The sequence below is a fragment of the Neoarius graeffei genome, chromosome 26 (genome assembly GCF_027579695.1).
Source record: "Neoarius graeffei isolate fNeoGra1 chromosome 26, fNeoGra1.pri, whole genome shotgun sequence".
Taxonomy (NCBI): domain Eukaryota; kingdom Metazoa; phylum Chordata; class Actinopteri; order Siluriformes; family Ariidae; genus Neoarius; species Neoarius graeffei.
Window position 1 is genome coordinate 44160185 of NC_083594.1, and position 10120 is coordinate 44170304.

At 42.3% G+C, this 10120-nt stretch overlaps 1 protein-coding gene across 2 annotated transcripts in view; it reads right to left on the reverse strand.

Moving 5' to 3' along the window:
* The window catches only part of mapk14b (mitogen-activated protein kinase 14b), a 39393-nt gene extending 38407 nt beyond the window's left edge, over positions 1 to 986 (reverse strand). Inside the window, exon 1 of one of the 2 annotated variants that reach the window (XM_060909860.1) lies at positions 575 to 986. In XM_060909860.1, the coding sequence (XP_060765843.1) occupies positions 575 to 693 (119 nt within the window). In that variant the 5' untranslated portion in view covers positions 694 to 986. The remainder of the gene's footprint in view (positions 1 to 574) is intronic. The other variant, XM_060909859.1, reaches the window with a different exon arrangement.
* Positions 987 to 10120: the final 9134 nt, after the last annotated feature.

The window sequence follows — 10120 nt, forward strand, 5'->3', positions numbered from 1 at the left end:
TGTCCATCTTACTCAGAACAAATACACATAAAGGTGCAACCGGGCTTTTTAAAATGATCCTGAATAACTTGTGCAAACTACTATTCAGACAGAGATGAGCAGATTCCATGGATTTAGAAGCATGCATAAACAAACAAACCAACCAGTGAAGATTAAAATACATGTTAATGCATGAGAGTATGACTTTTTCCTTGCAAATGATAAACAGGCTGACAGGGATGTCGATGCCTGAAGTGTTGTGTGTTTGCGATTTGCACAAAATCTACTGGAGCAACTTTGAGCCAAGTGTGCAAAAGATACAGATACAGATATATTCTATTGTGTGAGACAGGATTTCTCTGGTATGTTCGAAGTTATGTGAGGAAAGGAAGAGTTGCATTACATTAATGGAAAAGAGGATTGCGTTCATGCAAAACACCCACGGACATTCTGAGCGCACCACTCTGAGCACACTACTCTACTGGAGCAACTTTGAGCCAAGTGTGCACGCGCATACTAAAGACTTGCACGAGCTCAGCTCAGTTGTGCAACGCCAAGCACTAAAATGCACCAAAGGAAACTGAGTTATAGTTACCATACGGATCCATAAGCACCAGAACCGACCGGAGTGAGGTGCTGGTATATCTCAGGTACCTCCCATATGGTTTTATTAAGCTCTTGTCGGTAGAAAGCGGGTCTCTTCTTCTGGGACATTCCTACCGATCCTCGGCCCCCCTTCCTCTCCAACAGCACGAGCTCAGTCCGGCTGAAAAACTTCTGCTCCTCCTTCCTTCCTTCCTTCCTTGATAGTTCTTGCTTCCTGAATCGACGACTCAGAAAACAACAAAACCTCCAGAAACACTATCAGTGCATGGATCTCTGCTGCAGGTGCAGTTTGTGGTCGTGCGCCCGCACTCCGGCTCGCGCTGAATCGCCTGCTAACTTACTGCACGTCTTGTTCTGTTCTCGTGAGTGTTTGCTGGAGGAGATTTTTCCTGATTCGGTGCAGCGTTCAATAAACACACTGTCACCTACCGTTTTCAACATTTCAGTGTATGTGACATATTAAGCCAGGGCTTTTCAAAGTGTAGGGCGCGCCTCCCCTAGGGGGCGCCAGAGTTCTTCAGGGGGGCGCAACGTGAGGAAGCTAGCCTTTACCAGATCGATTTTTAGTACCTAAAGCTACAGTGAGTGAGGAGATGGCAATACAGTGGGTTGAACAGATACAGAATCAGAAAGTACTGATAGATTAGATTAGATTAGATTAACCTTTATTATCTCTACTTGAGGCGGCACGGTGGTGTAGTGGTTAGCGCTGTCGCCTCACAACAAGAAGGTCCTGGGTTTGGGGGCCGGCGAGGGCCTTTCTGTGTGGAGTTTGCATGTTCTCCCCGTGTCCGCGTGGGTTTCCTCTGGGTGCTCCGGTTTCCCCCACAGTCCAAAGACATGCAGGTTAGGTTAACTGGTGACTCTAAATTGAGCGTAGGTGTGAATGTGAGTGTGAATGGTTGTCTGTGTCTATGTGTCAGCCCTGTGATGACCTGGCGACTTGTCCAGGGTGTACCCCGCCTTTCGCCCGTAGTCAGCTGGGATAGGCTCCAGCTTGCCTGCGACCCTGTAGAAGGATAAAGCGGCTAGAGATAATGAGATGAGATGAGATCTCTACTTGAGAGAAATTTGTTTTGGGCAAACAAGAGAGTGTGATTTTACAGAACCATATAACATAAATGTAGCATACTAAACTAATTAACAACTAAACAAGTAACACTAAACAAGTAACATGCAAACATAAATACATCCTAGTTCATCTGCCTCCACACACCCCCAAACAGACAGCCCCTTGTATTACAGTCCATAGGTATTGCACACAGCCATTTCCCTGAGCTACTTAACACAAACATTGGTCAGAGAGATATCATTATAATAAAAATATCTCATCTCATTATCTCTAGCCGCTTTATCCTTCTACAGGGTCGCAGGCAAGCTGGAGCCTATCCCAGCTGACTACGGGCGAAAGGCGGGGTACACCCTGGACAAGTCGCCAGGTCATCACAGGGCTGACACATAGACACAGACAACCATTCACACTCACATTCACACCTACGGTCAATTTAGAGTCACCAGTTAACCTAACCTGCATGTCTTTGGACTGTGGGGGAAACCGGAGCACCCGGAGGAAACCCACACAGACACGGGGAGAACATGCAAACTCCACACAGAAAGGCCCTCGCCGGCCCTGCGGCTCGAACCCAGGACCTTCTTGCTGTGAGGCGACAGCGCTAACCACTACACCACCGTGCCGCCCTATAATAAAAATATTACACATAAAACAATATGATTGCATAGAATTACACCACAACCTAAAAATAATACCCCCCCAACTCGCACCACACTAAGACCTACTATTAAGTAGTTTAATTGACCAAGGAACCATTGAGAGTTTGAACCTATTTGTTTTACAGTTTGGGAGCCTATATCTCCTTCCTGAGGGTAACATTTCATATTCGCCATGCAAAATATGTTCCTCATCCACTGAGATTGTCAATCCCTGTCTCCTTACTGCTTCATCAAATAAAGCTTGCAATGATGTAGGAGGGGGCATACCCATAATTTTCCCAGCTCTCTTAATAAGGGTATGCAGTTGAGCTTTCAGTTTACAGTTGATATGTAGTGACTCTGTGTCATCTGTTAGTTGCATTGGAAAAGGTTCGTCAAAAAGCAGACAGGATCTCATTTATGAGATTTTACTGATAAGAGGTGTCGTTTATATGGGTCCCAGCTCATGTAGGTGTCACATCTAATGAAAAAGTGGATAAATTAGCCAAGAAAGCTTGTCAAAGAGAGTCCATAGATGTAAATATAAAGTTATCAAAATCAGAGGGCAAAAGTATTGTGTGGCAAGAAACAATTTTAAAATGGCAACAGAGTTGGCAACAAGAAACAAAGGGTAGGCATCTATTCTCAATTTCTAGTAGAGTAACTGACTCGGTTGGTTGTAAAAGAGGGAGTAATCGAAAGGAGGAAGTTATTTTTTCAAGGTTGAGAATTGGGCATACATTTTTAAATAGCACTTTGTTTTTATTGGGAAAGCATCAGAATGGTCTGTGTTCTTGTCAGGAATCTGAGACAGTTCATCATGTCATACTCTTTTGCAGAAATTATGACAGTCAAAGACAGGAACTGCTCGCACAGTTGCGTGGACTTGGTTTGGAAGAGGTGACGTTGAAAAGTATTTTAGAAATAGGATCAAGTGGAAAGGGAAGACGATTTTTCTTAAAGTTTTTATTGGACACTGGGCTATATAGTAGGATATAGTGTAATTGGGCCTTAAGTAGGCATCAATCCTGTAGATGGTAGCAATGCAACTATTTGGATGCCGGCTGCCGTAAAACTCCAAAGAATAATAATAAGAAGAAGTGAGTGAGGAGACAGAGTCTGGGCCAAGCAAAAAAAAAAGAAGGAAATACACTACCGTTCAAAAGTTTGGGGTCACCCAGACAATTTTGTGTTTTCCATGAAAAGTCACACTTTTATTTACCACCATAAGTTGTAAAATGAATAGAAAAAATAGTCAAGACATTTTTCTGGCCATTTTGAGCATTTAATCGACCCCACAAATGCGATGCTCCAGAAACTCAATCTGCTCAAAGGAAGGTCAGTTTTATAGCTTCTCTAAAGAGCTCAACTGTTTTCAGCTGTGCTAACATGATTGTACAAGGGTTTTCTAATCATCCATTAGCCTTCTGAGGCAATGAGCAAACACATTGTACCATTAGAACACTGGAGTGAGAGTTGCTGGAAATGGGCCTCTATACACCTATGGAGATATTGCACCAAAAACCAGACATTTGCAGCTAGAATAGTCATTTACCACATTAGCAATGTATAGAGTGTATTTCTGATTAGTTTAAAGTGATCTTCATTGAAAAGAACAGGGCTTTTCTTTCAAAAATAAGGACATTTCAAAGTGACCCCAAACTTTTGAACGGTAGTGTATGACCACGATTATTTAAAGTTTGGATTTTCATGGACTGGATCTGAAGATGCTCCACTGCCACAGTGTGTTGTCTGCCAAGAGGTGCTAGCTAACGATGCTATGAGATGTTTAAAATGTGTAAAACAAGATGTATTTAAAAAAAAGCACAGATGTTTAAAATGTGTAAAAAAATATTTTAAAAAGTACAGATGTTTAAAATGTGTTTAAAAAAGAGGTTTTAAAAAAAGCTCACGTTTTAAATGTGTAAAAAAAGATGTTTTCAAAAAGCACAGATGTTTAAAATGTGTAAAAGAAAAAAATAAAAATGTGTACAACAACCATTTTTTAAAAATACGAATGGAACATTAAGTATAGCAACAACAAAAATTGTGGTGGGGGGGTGCTGTTGTTTATTTGCTGTCTGAGGGGGGGCTGACTCTCCCACACTTTGAAAAACCCTGCATTAAGCTTTTCTGTATGTACATAACTTCAATGGTACTTTATTTCTAACTATCTACAAGATTTAGATTTTTTTAAAATATTACTTTTCTATATTTCAGGCAGCAGTACGGTCGTCTCAGAGCAAGAAGGTTCTGGGTTCGCAGCCAGCGGGGGCCTTTCTGTGTAGAGTTTGCATATTGTCTGCGTGGGTTTCCTCCAACAGTCCAAGGACATGCAGTTAGGTTATATTAGTTACTCTTAATTGCCCATGTATGAGCGTGCAGAAAGGAACCAACCACCCTATTGCTGCAATTCTGGCCAAGTCAACCAAACATGGTTTGTCTCAAGCCTGGATCGGGTTCAGCAGTGATGATGATTGCTGCCATATACTGATGAAAATTACATTTGCTTCTGATATGAAACCAGAGTGGGGCGGCACGGTGGTGTAGTGGTTAGCGCTGTCGCCTCACAGCAAGAAGGTCCTGGGTTCGAGCCCCGGGGCCGGCGAGGGCCTTTCTGTGCGGAGTTTGCATGTTCTCCCCGTGTCCGCGTGGGTTTCCTCCGGGTGCTCCGGTTTCCCCCACAGTCCAAAGACATGCAGGTTAGGTTAACTGGTGACTCTAAATTGACCGTAGGTGTGAATGTGAGTGTGAATGGTTGTCTGTGTCTATGTGTCAGCCCTGTGATGACCTGGCGACTTGTCCAGGGTGTACCCCGCCTTTCGCCCGTAGTCAGCTGGGATAGGCTCCAGCTTGCCTGCGACCCTGTAGAACAGGATAAAGCGGCTAGAGATAATGAGATGAGAATAAAGCGAGTCCAAAGACATGCGGTTAAGTTAATATGGGATGGCCTTGGACTGAGGTGCCCTTGAGCGAGGCACCTAACTCCCAACTGCTCTCCGGGTGCTGTTAGCATGGCTGCCCACTGCTCTCTGTGTGTGTGTGTGTGTGTGCGCGCTCATTGCTCACGTGTGTGTTCACTGCTTCAGATGGGTTAAATGCAGAGAGGAATTTCACAAGTATGTGATGAATAAAGTTGTACTTTCTTTCTATCATACCATTATACACGAACCCTTAGATCCTCCACAGCTGGTTTACAAAATGTCCCAATAATCCTCTAAAACAAAATCGCAGAAGCAGCCTTTGTCCACTATGCATCCAAATTGTGGAATAATTTACCAGAAAGGCAGACTCTGTAAATATCTTTAAACGTCGGTTAAAAAAAAAAATTCCTTTTTAATTTAGCATACAGCTAGTTGTTTCTCTACAATCTTTATCTTTTTTTCACTGTAATAATTACTTTTTCTTTACTTCCATTTTGTCAATGTTGGTTTTTAAAAAATATATATTTACATTGTGTCCACTTTATATTTTTTGTCTTATCTTTTAGGGTGGGCGGCACGGTGGTGTAGTGGTTAGCGCTGTCGCCTCACAGCAAGAAGGTCCTGGGTTCGAGCCCTGTGGCCGGCGAGGGCCTTTCTGTGCGGAGTTTGCATGTTCTCCCCGTGTCCGCGTGGGTTTCCTCCGGGTGCTCCGGTTTCCCCCACAGTCCAAAGACATGCAGGTTAGGTTAACTGGTGACTCTAAATTGACCGTAGGTGTGAATGTGAGTGTGAATGGTTGTCTGTGTCTATGTGTCAGCCCTGTGATGACCTGGCGACTTGTCCAGGGTGTACCCCGCCTTTCACCCGTAGTCAGCTGGGATAGGCTCCAGCTTGCCTGTGACCCTGTAGAACAGGATAAAGCGGCTAGAGATAACGAGATGAGATGAGATGAGATCTTTTAGTGTAAAGCACTTTGAGTTGCAGTATCTGTATGAAAAGTACTATATAAATAACAATTGTTGTTGTTTAAGCTACATAGCACACGTTTTTCCCTCTAGATTGTCTGTTTGTTGTCCTTTGTTTGTTTATAATGTCTTTATTTTCCCTGTAATTATTTAATAATACTCAAACATTATGCTACAAGTTCAACTGTTTTTGTACCGTTTTGTGAAAAGTCGCCCATAAAGTGCGATAAACAAAACACGAACCTTCTTAAACAATATCAATATACTGGGATAACTCCAGTCTGTTTAACCTTTCAAACTTGTTCCTTAAATTTTCATTCAGTAATGAAACCCATTTAAAAAAAAAATCTAAAACAGTTTGAAACGTTTCGTGTCATTGAACGCTGCACGCGTCCTCCTGTTTGTCGTCATTTGTGTGAGCGCGCACGCGATTTGCTCGATCTCGCGTGGATTGGGCGTGTGCGTTTGTGAACGCACAGAAAGGATGATAATATCTAAACAAAATACTTCTGGACTAACTGGGATGTAAACATGGTAGTAAATCGTGTATTAATGTTTAGTGTATCTTTACACACTTTTTGGTGCTAGAGTATGATTTTGAAAGCATGTTACTTCACCGTCTCTGATTAGTTACTTGTGTACGTCAGTGGTGCGTGTGTGGGTTAACAATTACAGCAGATAGATATCTTTGCATGAACTATTGCTTTGTCCTTGTTTGTCATCAGTTTTCTTCCCCACATGTCTTTGCCACACGTCACGTCTATCTTTACTTGGCCGCCCTCTTGTGGCAACTTTGGGTAATTGCACAGCATGCAATCTTTAAAAAAATAAATAAAAAATACAGACACGTCATAAATGTGGCGGTCCTGCTGTGAGTTGTAAACAGTGGCGGCTGGCCCATAGGGGGCGCTCGGGCACCGCCCTCCCAGATATGGAGGGGGAAAAATATTATATTTTATTTTTTTCGCGGTCCGAATCCTGCGCTCTGATTAGCTGGCGAGCGGGTCCGTATCCTACGATATGGACCCCAGTTACAGACCCCGGTTACGGACCTCTGGCGACTCGCTCATTCACAACAACAACAAACATAGTAGCATTTTTTGTCAACATTTTTTTTATAAGATTATCAAAAATCTTATAAATTTTTCCCAGCATTTCTCAGGAGAATAGCATTAATTTTACATCATGGATAGCGATAACGACAGTGTTCACAGCGAAAGCAAGTTTTACTACCCTGAGGAAGAAGAAATAAAATAAAATATTTCAGGAGAAAGCTAACGCCGAGCAAAAACATGGCTGAATCCTGAATGACTCAATTTTGTATAAATAGGGGACTACAAGTCAAAGTGTCCCATATACGTTTTCGTACGTACGTTGGGGAGTGCCTGTTGGAGAGCACACTCTATCTAGGCCGTCGGCATGGTGAGGTAGGGTGGCCAGTTCCTTTCCTCGCTGCCTTTAACTTCCCCAGTGTTTCCACCAGGTCCCCATTCACTGCTGGGTGGACAGGAGGCGAGTCCCAGATCACCGTCCGAGGCGAGGCTCGAACCGGGGACCGTTCGCTTGGCCACCTCACCTCATAGGGGACTACACAGGCGGCAAAGTGTAGTTTTTTTCCTGCCATGGAAGTGCACTTGTATACCAAGGAGGAAGCAATTTGCATTACAGCCGTGAATGAGGATTCAAAATGGTGGCTCGGTTTTCCCTTTCGGGCGCTCTCGTTTTCTGTTAGAATTTGGTAAAGAAAAAATATATTATTTCTCAGGAGAATAGCATTAATTTTACAGCATGGATAGCGATAACGACAGTGTTCACAGCGAAAGCGAGTTTTACTACCCTGAGGAAGAAATAAAATAAAACATCTCAGGAGAAAGCTAAAAACCTCTAACTTACTAACAGTTTGATCTCATTAGTTAATGAAGCCCATTCTGGACCATGTTATCCTAATACATAATATTACATTAGGTAAAAACTTTAAACCAGTACAATCTCTTCTTCAAAGTTTCACCAAATGGCTTTATTTATGCAATATAAAGGTCATAATACTGTATAACTTTGGTCGAGCAAAAATATGGCTGAATCCTGAATGACTGAATTTTGTATAAATAAGGGACTACACAGGCGGCAAAATGTAGTTTTTTTTCCTGCCATGGAAGTGCACTTGTATACCGAGGAGGAAGCCATTTACATTACAGCCGTGAATGAGGATTCAAAATGGCGGCTCAGATCGGTTTTCCCTTTCGGGCGCTCTCGTTTTCTGTTAGAATTTGGTAAAGAAAAAAAATATATTATTTACCAAATTAAGGTCGGTTCGTATGCTGAAATACCGTGGCCTCAGTCAGTACTTTCAAGACCTTGGTCACGGTATTTCACCATACGGACCTCCCAGCTGGTAAATAACATATACAAATTTTATTATCAATGTCAGTTTTACTTAATAGTGTGTACCTACATTAAATCTGAATTATTTAAACAACATTTCCACCAACTGACTCTCATTCAACAGTGAATTTCCACCGACAGACTCGAGTGCCCCAGAAGTGCAGCGAAATAGCCAATCGTGTATGGTTGCTAGGGAAAAATAATAAATATTTGGCCAATCAGCATCGCCAAATTTAATGGTTTTGGGGCCCTGGAAATTTCGCCCCTGCTACAGAAAATGTGAGAGTTTTGGTTGCTATGGTGATAAACTTGAGGTCTCAGATCAGAATCAGAACTTGTCTTTGTTATTAGGGCCCGAGCACCGTTCGGTGCGAAGACCCTATTGTTTTTCGAAGGATTATTATTTTTCTGTCGCGCTTGGCCTTTTTTGAGGCATTTCCCATGCACGAAAACTCATGAAATTTGATACACACATCAGTCATTGTAATCGCTTCTCAGCCACAGACGTTTGGCCCCGGGCATGGCCCAGGGACTTCATAGCGCCCCCTAATTGAAACAAAACCCTTTAGAACTTATGGCTAGAATCTTACTCAGAACCCTTAGATCAGTACAAAAATGACATGATAGTTGTCCTAGCAACCTCATAAGATCTTAAGAAGGGATTGGGCAACATGCACATCACCTTTTGAACATTTGATGAATATATGACATGTGACCGTTTTGTTGGGTGGCGGAATGTCCTGGGTTGCAGAACCACACGTGTGAGGGCCCGTCAAGGCCGCTAGCGGCTTTAATTATTGTTAGTTTTGGTTAGTGTTGTCTCTCAGTTCTGAACTGGAAAGTAACTTCAAATCCTTCACTCTCTCACACAGAAATCTTACCCTCATCTCAGAAACACACACACACACCACCTCTTTCTGTCTTTGGTTAGAGGTGATGTTCAAAACTAGACTTCTGGTTCATACTGGACAATAATCACACATCTTTCTTGTCATAGTTTGTATTCACAACAAGAGTGTCAACACTGTGTTTCACAGAAATGCAGTGGTGCTTGAAAGTTTGTGAACCCTTTAGAATTTTCTATATTTCTGCATAAGTATGACCTAAAACATCAGATTTTCACACAAGTCCTAAAAGTAGATAAAGAGAACCCAGGTAAACGAATGAGACAAAAATATTACACTTGGTCATTTATTTATTCAGGAAAATGATCCAATATTACATATCTGTGAGTGGCAAAAGTATGTGAACCTCTAGGATTAGCAGTTAATTTGAAGGTGAAATTAGAGTCAGGTGTTTTCAATCAATGGGATGACAGGTGTGAGTGGGCACCCTGTTTTATTTAAAGAACAGGGATCTATCAAAGTCTGATCTTCACAACACATGTTTGTGGAAGTGTATCATGGCACGAACAAAGGAGATTTCTGAGGACCTCAGAAAAAGCGTTGTTGATGCTCATCAAGCTGGAAAAGGTTACAAAACCATCTCTAAAGAGTTTGGACTCCACCAATCCACAGTCAGACAGATTGTGTACAAATGGAGGAAATTCAAGAC